This window comes from Barbatula barbatula, assembly GCF_947034865.1.
Source record: "Barbatula barbatula genome assembly, chromosome: 23".
Classification (NCBI taxonomy): domain Eukaryota; kingdom Metazoa; phylum Chordata; class Actinopteri; order Cypriniformes; family Nemacheilidae; genus Barbatula; species Barbatula barbatula.
This window is the reverse complement of record NC_136786.1, coordinates 5692169-5711733: the sequence shown is the minus strand read 5'-3', so window position 1 is coordinate 5711733 and position 19565 is coordinate 5692169. Positions and strand designations below refer to the sequence as shown.

General features: G+C 38.4%; 2 protein-coding genes across 3 annotated transcripts; both read left to right on the top strand.

Annotated features, from left to right (window-relative positions):
- The first annotated feature begins 3487 nt into the window (after positions 1-3487).
- Positions 3488-11977, top strand: agtr1b (angiotensin II receptor, type 1b). 2 transcript variants are annotated; one of them, XM_079447508.1, is made up of 2 exons: positions 3488-3611; positions 8631-11977. In XM_079447508.1, exon 2 carries the CDS (start codon positions 8735-8737, stop codon positions 9824-9826), a length of 1092 nt encoding a protein of 363 aa, XP_079303634.1. In that variant the 5' UTR covers positions 3488-3611; positions 8631-8734; the 3' UTR covers positions 9827-11977. The 2 variants fall into 2 exon arrangements, with proteins under 2 accessions (XP_079303634.1, XP_079303635.1); XM_079447509.1 differs by lacking the exon at positions 3488-3611 and adding an exon at positions 4412-4472 and having other exon boundaries at positions 8631-9959.
- Positions 11978-13809: 1832 nt separating this feature from the next.
- cpb1 (carboxypeptidase B1 (tissue)) lies at positions 13810-18070 on the top strand. Its single transcript, XM_079447507.1, has 11 exons — positions 13810-13897; positions 13981-14056; positions 14695-14819; positions 15435-15534; positions 15619-15720; positions 16118-16222; positions 16437-16547; positions 16645-16735; positions 16845-17047; positions 17303-17387; positions 17579-18070. The coding sequence occupies exons 1-11, from the start codon at positions 13833-13835 to the stop codon at positions 17764-17766; spliced, it is 1251 nt and encodes a 416-aa protein (XP_079303633.1). The 5' UTR covers positions 13810-13832; the 3' UTR covers positions 17767-18070.
- Positions 18071-19565: the final 1495 nt, after the last annotated feature.

Here is a 19565-nt window from a genome sequence, read left to right as displayed (position 1 = left end):
CGTATCAGACCACAAATTTCAAACTCCCAAGGGTCACCATGTGTTGTATCAACTCTAAATCCGCAAGGGTGCCACAAAGGCTTCCATTGGCTTTAAATGTAAATCTGAAATTTGATCACATATGCTTTTTTCCATTTACAAAAGCACAGGATCATGTTAACAAATCAAGAAATGTTTACGGAACTATATTTTTGATGCACACTCATTCATCGAGTGGTGCCTTGTAATGCCTTCTCATAAGGGCACTAAATCCCTTTCCCGCTCATTCTCCTTCACAACTCCTTCCTGGTGGAACATTCGACCCAATGCGGTCAACCACATCTCTCACAACCTTCAAAAAACTACTTAAAACACACCTCTCCGGCGATACCTGACAGACAAATGAAAAAAAAGACACACTAACCCTCTCTCTTCTCTCAACAGGTAGTGGTTTAGCTTTTGTTGAAACTAGTAACTTTGAATTAGCATCTATTGTAGCCTACTATTGCAGCCTTCTATATATATTTATAACATATCGCTTATTGCTCCCCGAACTCTTTAAAAATAAAAGCGTCTGCTAAATGACAATGTAAATGTCATAAATCAATTATCATTTATGAATCAATAACTCTTCCTACTGATGAAATATGTATTCTAGAGTCTCAGACCTTTCCAATGATATATCGTTTGTCATGATTAAATCAGAATTCCCATAAAAATATGGAAACAAATTTGGGTGTCCCGTACACGGGACTGACAAATGAATACAAGCACGTACTTAAAAAAAACAATTACTCTTCCTAAATAAATTATTCCATAAAACTGTAATGAAATATGTTTTCTAGACTAATAACTTTCCAACGATATAAGGTTTGTCACAATAAGATAAGAAACACATGCCAAATCTTGAAGAAAATCAGCTCTCCCGTATCCTGGTGAGGCTCCAATATATATTGCATGTATTAACAAAAAGTTTATTTATCAAGCTTAATGCTAAAATAATTAATATAATATGTAATAACTGCAATAACTGACAAAAGAAAACGGGAAAAAAAACACCTAGCCTACCTGGCAAATATTTACATACATGTTTCTTATCAAATCTCTGTGTTATGTTAACTAGTCCTGACTGTCTAAGCTTGTTTTCTCTAGCTTCTTTTTATTTATGCTATCAGCTTCATCTACACTTCACACACAAGCTAAGTGTTTGCTTTCAGCTTCACAAATAGAGGATGTGAAAAATATTTGTGAAGGTGATAAATCCAGCAATCACATCCTAGCAGAATTTGTCTTGGCTGGGTTTAATGCAATGTACTAATCCCTACAATGTCTTTTCTCAAGAACTGGTATTTTCACTATGGATATACCTAGAAGTGAGATTTTGGTTTCAGAAAATCACACCTCACGTTTAATCTCCTCCTTTGTAGTGTTGTGGAAAACTACCAACCGTGCATGATCTCTTACAAAACGGAGAGGATTTCGTTTCACAATTAGGAGCCATTTAATAAGACTCTACATAGACCTAATAAACTACCTGGTCCGTTGAAAATATTTAAAATAAACATATTATTTAAATATTTTTCTTACTCTGCCTTTTTCAATAATGCATGCACCTTTTAAAGAAAACAACATTTTGGCTTTGTAATTTCTTTTTTTTATCAAAATGTAACAACTTGCCTTGTCTCTGAAATGACACCTAGGGTCACCAAGGGTTTAAAGTTTGACTGGTTGGCATGGACTGGTAAGCACCTGCTGGTAGATAGATTTTTCACCATGTGTACACTAACACTACTGACAGCCATTCAAAAATAGATTTAAAAATTTAAAGGAACATTTCACACACAAATATAAACTTGAACCAAACATGATCCATAGTAGGGAACATTGCTTTATCGATTTCTTGGTTCTGTTCGACACAAAATGAGATATTTTGAAGAATGTAGGAAAGCAAACAGAGGTTTTTAAATACTATGGTAGTCAATGGTGGCCAAGAACTGTTTGCTTATAAGCATTTTTCCAAATATCCTTCTCTATGTTCGTCAGAACAAAGACATTTAGTCCACAGTTTTTGGATGAACTATCCCTTTAAGTATGCGATATACTGTAACAGGATTGGTTGCGGAAAAAAACTAAACTTGTTTTGGGTAAAACATGTTCCTGATTCAAAGCAATCAGACTATGAGTTAACATTAGGCGCTGGTGGCCTCTTTGTTTTGGGAGCAAACTTGGGGAATTCCTGTTTACATTGGCATTTAGTTAGTTTATACTTTCCTTCCCCCAAAGGAGTTATCTATCGGTCACTGTGTTGTTATAAGAACCTAAAATAAGAATGTCCTTGGAATCCTAACATCTCCAAATGTAACCCATGAATGTACATTAAAATGTTAAGTATTACTGATCTAAAATCCAAGTTCACTGAGTTTCATGGCCTCTGTGGTTTGATACCATCCGTTCATTGGTTGTAAATTCAGTTGCAATGCAACACATCTATCTCATAATCTTTCCTGTGGCTCAGTGGTTAGAGCATGGCGCTAGCAACACCAAGGTCAAAGGTCCAAGCCCAGGGATGGCTCATAATCGGAAACAAATGTATAGTCTAATGCAATGTAAGTTGCTTTGGATAAAAGCGTCTATGTAAACGGGATAACTGAGCGCATATTCACCGACTGCTGCGTGACCTCTTGAGTCAGTCCGTGTAGTTTCTCAGGACCTGTCCACACGAACATGGGTATTTTCAAAACTGCAGCTTTTGGAAACTCCTGCTAGGGTGACGGTTTTCAGAAACTGCGGTGGCAGTGTTGGTTGTTAGGTCGCTGTGCGTGCTTTCATCTCCTTTGTTGTTAGCCTACCGGGACCTGTCATAATGTTTTGACGTTCAGGCTTTTGATTGGACAACGTGGCTTTACGGTTACAGTTGTATTGCAGGTCTCTATAGCGAGTTTTTGTGTTTTCATGTGGATCTCTGTTTATAAAACATACCCGGGTATGTGTGAACAAGGCCTCAAAAATCTAGTTCCCCGTGTTCTTTCTCATGTCTAGATACAGATGGCACCTGGATTAGACCGGCCAAACCAAGTTCTGCTTCCTTACTTTGTTTTCTCTGTATATCAAATATCAGATCTGAGCATCAGTTTGGACACTCAGTACTCGTGGGCTGAAACTACACCAGTTGTGCAATGGCCACACTGTACAGTGACCTACATTCACATGTATTTTTATGTATTATTATGTGACGGATGTACAATGAGAACATTTGACATTCGATCTTAGGAGGATGGAAGAAAAACAGGAGATAACTAAAGAGGCCAAATTGTTGCAACATTTCGCCTGAATTGTAGAATTCAGGGGATGGGAGGTAAGCTTGAGAGAACTGGCGACAGAGCAGGAGCGGAAGAAAAGCGGTGCCACTCAAATGGGAGGGGTGCTGATGTTGTGGGTGTATGCCGGGGGTGGTCCTAATCGTCAGATACGGGGGAAATACAGACATGATATGTCCTTCCATCAAGGGGGGTGGATTGTGTTTTGTGTCAGGATGTTTTACGTCTTGTTTGTCTAGTTCAAGGCTCTGTGGCTCAGTTGCACACTATTTGGCTCAGACTGTGATACTGCGATTTTCTCACGTGCTGCCTCAGGTAGGACACTACTTCTTCGTCTCCTTTTATGTAGGATTTTAAAGATGATTTACGGGTATGATATACGGGTACAGAAATGCATGAACCTTTGTAGCACATAGTTGTCTTCTCTTTTTTTTAAAACCCGATTCAATACCAGAGATATAGAGCGACATAAAATCGACAATGGTAGACAATGTCATCGCTGTCAGATTAAAAGCTTAAGTCTCTGACAGAAAATAAAAAAGCCTTTTTTTCCAATAATAAAACATTGTGTTGTCAAAGTAGACAAGCTCTTTTCAAAACTTTAATTGGTTAAATATTTGCACACCCTCAAGAAACACGAAGGGCGACAAACAGTAATCTCAATGAAACAATTTACTTTCAGATTTCAGTCCAACGGTGACTTCTAGACTGCCATAAAATAAAACATTTTTCAGATGGTTCGTTTTATGTTTACATCATTATGTTTAGGCTAAATTACAGTATTAAGACCCAGACTGATGACATTGCCAGTAGGTCATTCTTTGGTCATTGTGACTTTATATACTTCATATTGGCTAAAATTCCAGAAATTAAATCATTATATTTTATATACTGCAATATATTAACAATGTGCTGTTCATTACAGGCTACTGTATGTGACCCTGCCAGTGAAACCCCAACTAAAGTCATTTTTGTGATTTCATTTTTGTGTTTTCACAGACTTGGGTCACATCGTCGCCTTGGAATTGCAAGGTTCTGTCTGCATTCTGAGAAGTTTTTAGATAATACACTTCAAGCTTTGCATTCCATTTAACTATGTAAAATTGTACACAACATAAATTTTTAAGGCGACAACATATTTTCAAATGATTTCATTCATCGAGAGTTAATATACAGGTAATTAAGAGACCGTTCCAATTTTTTCTTTCAAATAATAATTTCGAGATGTATTGTGGTCATTTCAGTCACAATTCAATCCTCTGGAGTGAAATAAAGTCATCCAACGGCAATGTAAAAGACTGACAGCATGACAAGACACGAAAAATGTGATAAAAATCCAGGTTATCACATACTTTTTTGTAACTTTCCCAAATATTATTGTTGTGTTGCTTAAAAGTGAATATGAACTTCTTTGCTTTGCTTTGCTGTATTTGAGGTCTGATAAAAATACAGAGCATCGTTTCTGTTATTTTCATCTTCTGCAAACAAATCCAAATATAGACAATATTAGTAGTCCACAGAATGGAACAAACATTTTACCTAAGCACATACCTAGAGATTGTACATTCAGAAAAACTCTCTTCTTTTTTCCCCACTCTGCCATAACATATCTGCTTCTTCATATATGTATTCATATATGTTAATAAATACACATATTTATATATAATAATGGCCTCCCTCATCCTTTACAGTCATATACAATCCACAAGACAAGTTTTAATTGCAAATGTCTCCACGTGTCCTCATGCAGTTTGAGGTAATATTTGTTTAATGTGTTTACTGTAAGAGCGACATGTAGTGGGTAAACATCTGCCCAGTGTCATTATGTATCCGCTTGTGAAGTGGTGACGTGAGGACTTTTACCGGGTCCAAGCATATATTCCTTTCAAGCGGGGCTACAGCTAAATCAGCTGTTTATGGTCACTGTTTACTCATATTGCATATTTAAGTGAAACATGTATAAACTCAAAGTATATACTCCACTCTGTAAAGAATCTGTAAAAATAGGCCACAATACATATTGACATGAAGCGATTTTCCGTATTTGTTTTTTTACAGTTGTTTTACCTGTATTTTAGATTTCGCACTGCATTAAATAACATTTTAGCATTAACGGAAATGTCCGTAAAATATATTGGTAATATATTTATCAGGTATATTATATTATATAACCTCACTTTATCAGGTTTTTACAGTGTACCGTCACCAGGCTCACGGAATCCGATATCAATATTTTAATAAACTCTAAAAATAATTAAAACGCTGACTGGCCATGTGGGATTTCGTTATGAAGATACATTTTCCGATAGTTTTACAGCTCGCCATGAGCATATATTAGCATTTTTTTGTTTGCCTTTAGCATCTTATGAGCGTTTGAACCTGGAAACAATACACGACCTTCCATATATGATGTTGCCTAACATCAGGTTTAACAAGATTACAACATATTCTGTAATACGTGTTCCAGAGCTTCTATACTCGAAATGTAAATGAATGCTTACACATGCAATTAAAGGGATAGTCCACCCATAGTTCCTGTGGTAGTCAATGGGGTCCAAGAACGGTTTGGTTAAAAGCATTCTTCCAAATATCTCTCTGTGTTCATTCGAACAAAGAAATTTGTACAGATTTGGAACAACTCGGAGGCATGTAAATGATGAAAGAATTTTTATTTTTTGGAGAACTATCCCTTTAAAATATGCTATAAATTAATAATTTGACCCAAACCAAACAGTAGTTAAGAAAATCCCCACACAAGTGATCTAGGATGACTAATATTTGTTGTCCACACCTCCCATTGCGGCAATTTGCATCTTACTGATGAAATAGCAAATAGAACACAACAGAAGCTCAGTTGCTGTGTTGAGTTTACACTTGAGCTCAGCTTAACAAAATGTCCGACAGATGTCTGTGTCACTCCATCTGCTCTTCATCCAAACAGCCGTTTGCTTTAAAAGTCCAGTCAACAGAAATACACAAACGTTGTCTCTTCTGTCCCAGCAGGAGACATAAGAAGATAATTGTTTTTTTAGTGGTCACGAATGTGCTGATGGAGTCAATTTCCAGGCCGCGCCTCTCGGAAGTGAATGGTTAGGATATTATATAAATCATTAGCTAGATCACTGAAGACTTTTATAGCGGATAGTCTGCCAGATGGTGGTGCTCACGCTACACTTCTGTCCTATTACAGTTTCTAGAAGCTTGTTGTGCTGTTAGGGCAAAAAGTCAGTTAGCAGATGCTTTTGCACAAAGCAACTTATACTACGGTAAAAGTTACGGTACAAGAAGGCCCATCCTGTTGAGTAATGGCATCCTTTGCTACTAAACCATATCCAGAGAAATGGCATAGGAACACATGAATAACTTTAAAAGAAATGGTCCAGCACATTTCTATGTTGTGATCTCTGTACAGTCAAATTTATAGCCGCCTACTGTTACACTCATTTAAAAAAGAAAACAGGACTAAATCAAGCGCTGACATGTGCGGAACTGCTTCACCGCAGCAGGCCCGAGGAGCAGAAATGCTTGGATGATATTTCATTATCCTGTTACCCTCGGCAACCTAACGCTGTTCTCCTCTCGCAACGAGCGGCACATCTGTAACTGATATGGCTGTTGCTTTTACAAAAGTACCTCTCCCCTTTGAAACCAAAGGAACACAGATTTGCTTGACATATAAAAGAAACAGTCCTGTATAGGACCATGGTGTAAAAGATTGTTTGAAGGGTTGCAGAAATATTTTTTAGTCACAAAATGCAAAACTTCACCTGAACACATATTTTCTTTAAGAAAATGTGTATAACAATAAAGGTTATAAAAAATAAGAAAACGATCATTTTCCAAAGCTCAGGGCATATTTTTTATTTATTTTAGCTTGTGCTGTTGGGGATTTTGTAAGTTGCAGTTAAGTGATATTTCCTGTCATCCTGATGTAACATCATGTGGGGCGTGGCTAATTAAATTCAGATTTATATTAGGTATTTTAAAGGTAGGGAATTCTTCGATGGTGGATTTTTTAATTGTGGTTTGTAATGAATTTTGAATCTTGCTTTTGCTGCTCTTATACAGAAAGGCCACTATAGTACGCCCTCTTGTGGATATTTGAGTAAGTGACTTAAGTAATACTGCCAATAATGAAATCCTAAACGTTTCTCATTCTATTCTGGTAGGAGCAGATTAAGCTTTCTCACAGATACTTTCCACTGCGTGGACTAAAATGAACCTGTTTATTTAGGTGTTTGCTGATAAGAAATTCTCATGCTGTGAGCACTTTTTTTCTGTACAGTGTGGTACATAACTTTCCACCACTATTCTTATGCTCCTCTCTGCTATGAATGTATTTCTTGCTTCTTCCTCAGTTCATCGTGGACAGTAGTTGCCTTTACACACTCAGTCTTCAATAGAAAATGTTCGAGTAGTCAACTATTTATTTAATTTTCGATTCTAACCACACAAGAAGAGATTGAGAGATCTGAATATGTAAAAAGTTTAAATAAATGAACGATTTGTTTTGCTACACCAGACGTCTCTTTCCATTGACTTCCATTCATACACATGCAAAAGTTGAAGAAGTTTACTGTAATATTTCAGAAAAGTTTAATCAACGATGTGAATTTGTTTAAGGCAAATACTTGTGAACAATGGAGGATTGCTATGTATTGCTATGACAAAAAAGTGCATGCATGTCAGAATGCATTATGTCAATAAAATAAAAACATAGCCTTGGCATGTATACAGTATCTAGTCGTTGACCATATACTATTCGCAGGCCTCTCACATTCAATTGTTACATATTTAAAGTTTAATGTGGCCACAGAATAATTGTGATATGCTTAACCACATTCCTGTCAGAACACACTTGTGATCCTTTTTGAGTAGCAGTCCAACTGTTAAAATTTGTTATATTTACTACATTAATTTTTTTCTCGTCCGTAGCCTTTAGGATGTATTCATTTCGAAAAGCTTTTCGGAACTGGAAATCAAACTTTTACTCTTCTCTTAATCACAGCCATGGGAAGCCTGTGATAAACACTGTATGCTTGCTACAAATTGACTTGGGAAGCATTTTAAGAGGTTCCAGGTGGTAAATAGCGTTATTTCAAAAGGTCATATTTGAATGCAGAGTAACATTAAGCATCTGTTTTTAATGGCGTTTTGTGTAACAGAAATAGCATGAACGGTGAGGACAGGTTTAATGTGCTCATCTTAACGAGAGGGCGTAGCATGAGCTCTTTCATGCTTGTGCGTCACAGCCGGTGTTTACGGTCTGAGCCTACGGTAATGATGTCTCTTCTTCTGGACTGTGTCTGACAGTTTTGTTGCCCTCTTTTATAGGTCCCATTGAGCCCAAGGCTGAAGTTGGTCCCTACAGACAAAAACGCGCCCCTTTACGGAAGAAACCCATTTTCTGTCCCAAACCTCTGGAAACTGAGACAAAAATGGAGAACGAAACATCAGGATTAAGTAAAGGACTACGTGTGAACTGTAGCATGTCTGGACGACACAACTTCATCTTCACATTCATCCCTGTGGTCTACGGATGCAACTTCATCATTGGGATCATTGGGAACAGTATGGTGGTGGCTGTCATCTACCGCTACATGAAGCTAAAGACAGTAGCCAACGTGTTTGTGCTCAACCTTGCTATTTCGGATCTAACTTTCCTTATCACACTGCCAATGTGGGCCACCTTCACGGCCACAGGATACCACTGGCCCTTCGGCACCTTGTTGTGCAAAGCTAGCGCAGGTCTGGTCATCTTCAACCTATATACTAGCATCTTCTTCCTTACTGCTCTTAGCATCGACCGATATCTCGCTATCGTACACCCGGTGCGTACCAGACATCGACGCACCCTCTTCTACGCCAACCTCACCTGCATCCTCATATGGGTGTTTGCCTTACTTCTCAGCATGCCCACAGCGCTAAGCAGGGATGTGTATGACATCGGCAATTCCATGTTGTGCGGCGTGTTGCACCGCAGCGAACGAATCCACTTGCTTGTTACCCTTAGCGTGCTAAAGAGCATTCTAGGGTTCTTTGTGCCTTTCCTCATCATCATCACATGCTATTGTCTTATCGGTCGGGACCTGCTGGATTCTAGGGGTCTGGTGAGAAAGAGCGTTCGCTCGCGGGAAGACGAGACGTTACACATGCTAGCTGCTGCAGTGCTAGCATTCTTTGTTTGCTGGGCTCCTCATCAAGCTTTCCACTTCATGGAACTGCTGGCCATTCTTGGTGTGGTGGAAAACTGCCAAACTCTAGATGTTCTTGACACCGCCATGCCCTTCACAATCTGCATTTCGTACATGAACAGTTGTGTCAACCCCATTCTCTACAGCTTTGTTGGAAAGAACTTCCGCAAGAATCTACTGAGGCTGCTGTGCTGTGGCTCGGGTGCAGCTAGCCCTCACCTTAGAATTAACTCAAAGATGAATATACATTCCAATTGCGCCTCTGGACTGCTCAAACCAACAAGCTCCAAGAAGAATACAACGTCTTCTGTAAAGACTTCTTCAGTGCGCAGCTGAAATATTAAGAAAAACCTGTGAGGATGATGATTTGTGTTTTAGTAACCATTCTTAAAGATCCCGTTTGTGAAATTTAGCTGCATCTAGCAGTGAGGTTACCAATTGTAACCAACGGCTCAGTCCACAGCTCACCCCTCCCTTTGAAAACATTACAGTGGCTGACACAGGACCAAGATGTCATCACATTTTTGCTTCTTGCAGAAGGAGATATTGTAGAAACACGCTTTGTAGAGCAGTTTGTCTGATTAGGGTATTGAATGGATTCATAGGGAATTCCATGTGAGGGGATCCTTGTTGTATGTAGATAGATAACACAAGGCTTCATTATGTAAGGTACCTTTGAAGACATAGTTAGGTTTATCATATTCCATTTCTCCAAAGTCCAGCATTGACCAGCATAATAATTATGGTTTAACATTGGTCTAGCTGGTGCACATGTTCTGGTTGCTTAAAGAACTCATGCCTTGTTTTAAAAACAGTGCCAGAAACAGTTTGTTTTATGCAAGTATTGCAAATGCTTTGAGCGGCTGCATATATGAAAAAAACACCAAACCCTGAACAATTTCTAACAAAAGGTTTTTCAGCTGTTTTTTGTAGTCTTAGTTTACCAAAATTTGACCACCAGAATGGGCAAGATGAGCAGGAAGCACTTAAAATATCCTGTTTTAGCATTGTTTGGGGGTGAACCAGAGATGTGAACAATTTAGCGTACGTGTCATGTAACTCCTACTCAATTTGTGTTTTTGAACACATACCTTTTTTCTGCTAAAACACAGACTTGACATATAATGTAAAAGTTATGGCACCCAAAAGTAACTTATAGTTATATAACTTTGATCATAAACTACTCTGAATTAGCCCGAACAGAGGCCTGTGTGTGAACCATCTAAAATTGTCACTGCTTTATCAGACAAGGAAGTTTTGCTTTTGAAAAGAATGCAGCAGCTTCAAATGACCCAGATATGTTAGTGGGGGACATAGACGTGATGGACATGGCACTTATTTTTAGTGGGGACATTGTTGACCACAACATCCTTACTATTGATGGTAATGAGACCTTCCACGGAATGGGTATCATAGCAGTAATAACTCCAGGGCGAAGATCATTCGGAGACACATGACCATCCTAGATTTTGACTGACAGTTTGAGTCATTGATGAACCACACTGGAGAGATGTACTCATCTATGGTAATGAAAGAAACAACTTTGGAGAGTGCTGCATCATCAGATATGCAGAAACAAATCAAGGAAAAGTTGGACACGAAGAGGGGAGTCCTTAGCACAAGGTCATAAACCAGCCGGCTGTGGATAATCTATCAGAAGATGCTGCAGACAGCCCGAGCTTTGATCAAAGCAGATCATACAGGATCTTGGAAGCAATGTTGCACTGTCTGCCAATATTTGCCGCCGCTGGGCACTACAACTACCTGAAATCGGCATATTTCTACCTCCAGGGAATGTGCCAACTCAAGACCAGACACCCTGATGTACATGAGAAGTTTTCCAGGGGTTTCCATGTGATCCACCGCAGCAACCAGTACTGGGCAGGCCTTAGCTCTGACCTTGTCATCGAGCAGACATTGATGAAATCCTTGAAAATCAGTGGAGGCCTGACCCATGGAAGTGGAATGACTGAAGAAATGGAGCATTGTGGACCATGTCTACACCCATTACATCTGATTACAACAACGCGATGCAGGAATTCAATGACCTCCCCTACCTGACCAGTGAGCAGCACAGAGAATCCTCAGAAGCAAGGATGAAAAGGGATAATTCTGATCTAGAAAAGATCAAGGAAAAGCTTATACACACCATTCTCTCCAGATCCATCTCTGAGAAACATTGTAACTGGTGTTGTTGCCAAAGAGGAGGTGAATGTGCATGAGTTTGAGACTGTTGGCAATGACATAATTGAAAAGAAAACCCTTGCGGATGACTCTACCATCAAAGTTGGCCAAGACCGAACCATTGATCCTGCATTGCTGTTCCAACAGTTCCTGATCATATAGAAAAATAATACAATAAGCTATTAGCTCTACTAATTTTCTGCAGCCCTGTTCGCAAGGAAACCTTCCGTAAAGCCAACAAGCCCCGCCTAGTGCAGGCAGTCACTGAGTTCTCAAGCAAGAAATATAAAAGCAATGCATTATAAAAAATATAATAAAATATATAAAAAAATAAAAGGGGTTAGCGGTACTGAGCCTTCACATGGCAGCCCTGGCTTGACTTATTTTACAGTTTGAATGAATTTATTCTTTATTGGAATAAAAAAATGTAAGAACCACAGAAACCACCAACACTGGGCAAAACGATATGAGAAAAGAGAGATATGCAATTACTTTTTTAAACTACATATTTTTTGCGTAAATATGCTTGTTACCAATTGCTTTAATATGTAATAATCACTTATATATCATGTAAATATCCTCATCAGAATATATCATGGCAAAAACATGTATCATGCAACAGTTTTCCTGGTCTAGGAGGAATACAAAGGATTAATGGTCATTTTAGGGACCTGACGGCCGCCATTTTGAAAATGGGTCCTTTCTTGGAGTCAAACTTTGGTAATCTTTTAGTATGTTTTTCAGTACATCTGATACTACTGTAAACCACAGAGAAACCTTTTGTTAGAATTTTTTGAGGGTCAAGCCATATTTGCAGCTGACTACTTGTAAAATACTGCAAATGCTGTCTGTAAAATTTAACCAGAATCATTATTATTCAGGTAGCTATATGTTGACATGCCGATTTTATTCACAGCAAGATTCACTTCTAACTACACTATTATTCTACCACAACAGTGGTTGACCTGAAAGAGAAAACTGACCATGTGAGAGGAAAGTTTGCATTGACGCTTGTTAAAGCTTGCTTATGGCAATGCTGAGAATGCAATGCTTAATCTGACATTTTATTTGGATAATGATGCATACAATTAATAAAATGTGCTTTAGTTTACTTGTGTAGACTATGTAGACCGTTGCTAATAGTGAGTTTAACATACGCTTCTTAATAAGTAATCTGTGAGTGTGACCATGCATTAGAAACACTTTGGGTTTTCTAAAAACAGTGCCTTTTTTGTGGAACCAAAAAAAAGACAATTTTGCTGAAAACAAACATTGATATCAACTGTAGCCTTAGTTTGGCAGGACGCTAGCAACACTAAGGTCATGGGTTTGATTTCCAGTCTATGCACATACAGATACTGATAACATGCATTTCAATGTATGCCAGGTACATGAATGTAAATGTAACATGTGTCTACAGATAGCTATTCACGAGTGTGTCAGTGATAACCTGTCACAATGTTTTATACACATACAGTATGTGCATTATATTCGAGTTCCTTTTACTAAGAGATTTTCTGCAGTTAGGACTTTCTTTAACTGAACATTCCATATACTGTATCTATATTTTTCTTGGTTTCTTTTGAGATGTCCTTGCTCTTAGTAGTTTACTAAACCACACTGTAAATGTATATTTGACATAATTTAAATCTGTATTGTAGTTGAACAACAATTAAATTAGTCTAAGATGTAATTTAAAGATGTTTTTTTAACAGGAAAGTAAAAATTCACACACTAAACATAACGTTGAATATTTTGTTTGTTTTGTAACATCCTTTTTTTAAAGTTTTAATTGACGGTCTCACTTTTTATTTGTACGGTCAATGGAAATAATTTGAACAATAATTTAATAAAATCTTAACTGCTGTAAATGAATAATAGTCAAGTTTGTGTTTGGGACTTTGTAGAACAGGCACTTAAATTAAAGTCATTTTTATAAAGGTATTTAGTTTAGAAATCATCTTGACAGGTTAATAATTGAAAGAGTTGTATTTGAAGCCCCAACCACCAAAAATAATGCATCTAAAAATATCCTGTACGGTATTCGTGACAGGTGAATTATGCAAATGGTAGCATTCCGGTTGTTCGGGATTGGGTGGTCCCTGAGGGTCAGGCATTATAAAGTGAGATGTGTCAGGCATACGCTCACCTAGACAACATGAAGGTCCTTTTGCTCTTGGGTTTGGTGGCTGTCGCTCTTTGTGAGCGGACCAGATTTGTGGGGTAATTTTTTTAAACATGTTCTTTGTTTTATCAGAATGTTTACAGAATGATGGTAAAATGTTAAAACTGTCACACTTGAACAGAGAGGGGGTCCTCCGTCTGAAGCCTGAAACTTACGAACATGTGTCAATCATCCAGGAATTGAGCCGCAATGTAAAGGTAAATGATAACGCACACAAACAGAGAAATGAATGATTCATAAAAACTGTGGCCTTGCGTTATTTGACGAAATGTTTCTGTCTGAGGGTTTCTTGAAATAGGGAACGCTGGGGCTGTAACTCCAGTTAATATTGCTTGTCATGTAAAGGTTTTTGTTACGATTAAAACATGTAATGTACTGACATATTATAGACTTTCAACTGAAAACATATGAATAATATACTAAATTATAACAACCACTATTTCGGGGAAACTATAGAAATAAATACATGCTAGGATTCAACTATTAAACAGTTAAAACTATCTGTATCACATGTGATATCAATATTCCCCAGACACAGTTTTCATTCTTTTAGTTTATATTCTGCATATTGTACATATTTTAATAGTCTGCATTTGTGTTAATTGTTATTTTAATAAAAGTGATTTTGTTGGTTATCAAACAGCTTTTGCTAAAATGGCATTTTAGTTTACAAAGCATTTTAACGTACAATTCTCAAAAAAAGTTTGGACACGTTTTTATGGTTTGACCCTTTGATGTGATAAGCTCCAGTCTCTCTAATCTTAGACTGGTTACTTGGACTGGTTTCAGTAAGACATGATTGTACATCCACTATGACAAACTGCTCCCTCTGCAGGTAGATTTCTGGAAACCAGACAGCGCTGACATTGTGACCGTCGGTATGACTGTTGACATTCATGTTCCTGCACCCCAGCTTGCCATGGTCTCCACCATTTTACATCAGAGTGACATGGAAGTTGAGTAAGTCTGTGACTGGAACCCATTATACATTTTAAAAGGGCCGTGAGAGTACACAATGAATTGTTATTTGGAATTCAAAACCCTATTGTGTTCATGTGTCTGAAGTTGTGTTGCGAGTCGAACACGTATCCTTCCAACCGATTCGGATGGAGTACTGTAATGAAACTCTCCGAAAGAGACAGTACGTGGTCAGATGGTGTAGTGCCCCCCCCCCAAATATCCACTCTCCTACACAGTTTATCGACAAACTAACCGATAATTGCATTAAATACTCACTCGTGTATATACAAATAGCTCTAAAGGTTATTATTCTATTTCAAAGTAGTATTGGTCAGTCATGGTAACATAACCAATAGATATCTCACGGTCTGGTATCAGCAGACGGCAGGGCAGTAAATGGGGGGACGCAGGGTACAGAGAGTGGATTTTAAGATGGAGTTTCAAGGATTTCCATCTTTTATCCATTCAATAGCCTCAAAACATCTGCAAACGTCATAATATGGTGTGTTTTTGCATCTATGCCCCCCCCCAGTGAATTTCGGCCATTTCCACCAGTGGGTACCCAATACCAATACAATAACAAAAGCAAAATGGTTTTAATGAATCCTTCTATAGGGTCCTGATTGAAGATCTTCAGGTTGCGGTCGAGGCTCAGATGAATAACAAGAGGTTCACAAAAGGTCACGACTACATGAAATACAACAACTGGCAAACAGTAAGACCTCACTGTTCATACAGTAGTTACTCTTAAACATTTCCCGTTCATTTAACTTGCGTAATATATTGTTGAAAATCACAGATCAATGACTGGGCCATTAGCATCAGCTCTGCTAATCCTGACCTGATCAGCAGACAGGTGATCGGAAACACATATGAAGGACGTCCCATGCAACTTCTGACGGTAGAATTCTAAGATTCTTTTCACTATAAAATCAAAGAGCGTGTACCAAAGAGCACAGCATTTTTATGCACGAGTCAAATTTAGATTATGCATTATGTATAAATTACTATTATGGGCTGACTTGTACACTTGAAAATGTACATTTAGCTACGTTTCTTTATTTAGCTGTTAGTTTGGGTGTTGCTTACCCCTGTGGTCAGTTCCAAAAGCGATGAACTCTATTTTCAGTAAATAATGCAAATTCTCTGTTATTTTATTTTAAAATGTGTTTAATTTCAATAAGTCTAGTAACTACAGTACTGAACTATTCCTTTATTAAAGAAAAGTATTAATAGAAATGCATGTCTCTAATGTGTTTTTGACAATAATGACGAGTTTTAAATATTTACATCCATAGGTTGGAAAGAAAACAGGCTCTGTTAAGCCAGCTGTGTTCATGGACTGTGGCTTTCATGCTAGAGAGTGGATCACTCCTGCTTTCTGCCAGTGGTTTGTACAGGAGGTACATCATCCACTTTCTTTTGTTCTTCTTTCTAACACCGTGTCTACCCCGGATGCGACAAAAGACAATAAAATGCATTAGAACCCATTATAATTTTACATTTTGTCCACATTGGATGGGACGTGGCGTGACGCGACAGTCCCAATAGAACAAGCCTTGTCTGGTGTAGACACGGTATAAGGTGATGTACATTAATCCTTTCATCCATGCTTAGGCTGTGTCCACCTACGGCAGTGATGCTGAGATGACCAACCTTCTAGATAAAATGGACTTCTTCGTCCTGCCTGTTTTCAACATTGATGGCTATGAATACACCTGGACCACAGTGCGTTCACATTGTTTGTGTCATCAAAACACATACAGTAAATGACAAAGATTCAGGGTGTGATATCTGATCTGAAAGCTCTTGTTTTGACCTGCAGAACAGGATGTGGAGAAAAACTCGCTCCAAGAGCAGTGGCAGCAGCTGTGTGGGAGCTGATCCCAACAGAAACTTTGATGCTGGATGGTGCAGTGAGTACATTGTTTCCTTTAAACATTGCCACCAGTCACTACTTTGTCATGACCATATTACCCAAAAGCTTTTACCCAAGTATTTGTTGTATGTCCTTTGCTTTTTAAGCCGTTGGAGCTTCCAGCAACCCTTGCTCTGACACCTACTGTGGAAGCCGTCCAGAATCTGAGTTTGAGTCCAAGAATCTGGCCAACTTCATTCGCACCAACAAGTCCATCATCAAGTCTTACCTGACCGTACATTCATACTCTCAGCTGCTACTCTTCCCCTATTCCTACAAATACGGCCTGGCCGCTGACCACTCCGAGCTGGTACTAGTGCACACACACGCAAACATACACACACTAAGGGCTGGCCAGACGGTATATGCCAGTATGATAGGTATAATTTTCTATTCCGTGTATTCCACAGAATGTAAATAAGTAGGCGTGGTTTCATATTGTTAACTGGCTTGTTGGGTTCCCTTAATAGTTTCTTGGCGTACTTTCTTGGGAACATGGAAAGCTAACAGGGAATGTGACATGATTAACTTACCAATGCCAGTCAATTGTGTCTGTTTTTGGCAGCTCAGCGTGGCTCAAGGAGCTACTTCAGCCCTGACTAGCCTGTACGGAACCAAATACGAATATGGACCCGGAGCTGTCACCATCTGTGAGTATGATGAATACAATTTATACTGTATGCACTTTTGCTTACATAGACGAATGCATTCTGTGACTGTGCCAGTCCTGAGCAAAATATTCAGTTTCAATTGATTTTATCAACACTTCTCATAAATAAATGAAACAGAATTGGATGCCCTCAAAAAGCTGTATAGGTAAACATGAGCCTTCTCATCTTAGACCCTGCTGCCGGTGGATCTGATGACTGGGCCTATGACCTGGGCATTAAGTATGCCTACACATTCGAGCTGCGTGACACCGGTCGTTACGGCTTCTTGCTGCCCGAATCTCAGATCAAGCCCACCTGTGAGGAGACCATGCTGGCTATCAAATACATCGCTAGCCATGTGGTGAAAACCCTGTACTGAGAGAAGTGTCTGAAAGCGCTCCATGAATAAATGAGTGTTGGGTTTGTTATTAGAAAACACAATGTGACTTCTGTGAACTGATTTTCTCCACATCTCTAAGAACCATCAGCAACACAGAAAGGATACTGTAGCATTAGCAATTTGGATCACATCATATTGTCGTGAAATATTTTCATTTATTGCCCAGGTTTCTGCCTCTCAATCGCCAGCACACTGATCCTCCTTAATACTGATTACGTTTTAATCCGAGCTGTTTTACCAGTGCCACTGAATTGTTCTTCATAATAAAATAGCGTTTTGAATATTTCATCTCAAATCAATATTTAGTGTCCAATTATTCCCTCATGTGTCGAGCTGCTGTGTAATGAGCAGGATAAAGTCAGCCAGTCTTTATCACAATATAAACCCGACTGGGGCTCACTGTACATTATCTCTTACATAATGACTGCTGAGCTGCATAATTGCATGAAAGCATTTTTGTTTAAATAGAGAACATTATGAACCAGTACGCGAGGAGGCTTAAAGATGAGCCATCATACTCTGTAGAATAAACGTGTCGCGCATACTGTATACATTTTCTTCCCTCTTTACATCAGTTCACATCATATTCAAACATGCATAAATGTGATATAATTCAGTATTATATTATTGCAAATATAGACCAACTTCAGACAATATGCTTTCATATTGTTGTATAATAGAACTGCCTATGCGTTGAACTGTTTTATGTTTTATTGTTTTTATCTTAAAAAATGAATGCTTCATCAATCTATCATCAATTCATATTTGATGATAGAGATTATGCTTTATGTTGCTAGCAAGGATATCCCCTTTACCTCATTTCCTCTGTCTTAGAATTGAGAGGCACCATATAAGTTGGCCACATAATGCCCCCATTGTAAAGGACGCTGTAGTGGAAAAAGTGTTAAAGGGGCGATGAATTAAGACATCAATTTTAACCCGAGCAAGCAATAAACATGCCGTTCTAAAGATAGCTAAATATTGTGCCTGGTTGTGGAAGAACACGGTCGCTGCGTAACCTTCCTTTGGATTCCGACATGAGGAAATCCAGTCATAGCAGTGGGCGTTTACTTCCAAGTCTTCAACTCAGCACACGCCCATCAAACAGAGCGTTTTTCGAGCCGGGTAAAAAATAGCCTATTACTTATTGATTTAGATGTTTTTGAATGTAAAAATCACGCAAACTTCATAAGTAGACCTCAGACAACATAATAAAATAATACAAACAGACAGTTCAGGGGCTTTAGAGAATATTAACCCTGAAATGAGGGAAACTCTGGGTTGTCTATTTCAGAATGTAATATGTCAAACCTGAGAAAGCAGGGTAACTCAAGCCCGTTTCTAAAGAAGCGATAAATATACCCAGAATTAATATCCATAGTAACTTACTCCGTGAACCTAACCTGGTCGGGAGCAGGATTTCTTTGGTAAACCCAGAGTTTATTTCCAGTCTGACGCCCTACAGGTGTCTTATACACCATGATGTCTCATTTGCATAACTAGAGCACTGATGCCGACTAAGAACATTCGATTTTTTATTATTTCTGTTGTTTTATTTGTTTATTGGTAGATTTATCTATTTATTAAATAAAACTTTTCAGCACATCAGTAAATCCAATGTATGCAGTGTAGAAAGTGTGCCTCGCTCTCAAGTGCTTTCTGCCGCCATGTTGCTTTTTTTTGGTGCCGTTGCCATGGTAAATCGTAATATCGGAGCTCCATTGATCATTGATTGTTGTGGTTGTGGTGCAAACGCTTAACTCAAGGTAAGCCTATAC

Coding starts and splice junctions, on each gene's coding strand:
- agtr1b (XM_079447508.1), top strand. CDS start 8,735: ATGGAGAACGAAACATCAGGATTAAGTAAAGGACTACGTGTGAACTGT.
- cpb1 (XM_079447507.1), top strand. CDS start 13,833: ATGAAGGTCCTTTTGCTCTTGGGTTTGGTGGCTGTCGCTCTTTGTGAG. Junction 14,820..15,434: donor CAGAGTGACATGGAAGTTGA/GTAAGTCTGTGA, acceptor ATCCTTCTATAG/GGTCCTGATTGAAGATCTTC. Junction 16,736..16,844: donor CTTTGATGCTGGATGGTGCA/GTGAGTACATTG, acceptor TTGCTTTTTAAG/CCGTTGGAGCTTCCAGCAAC.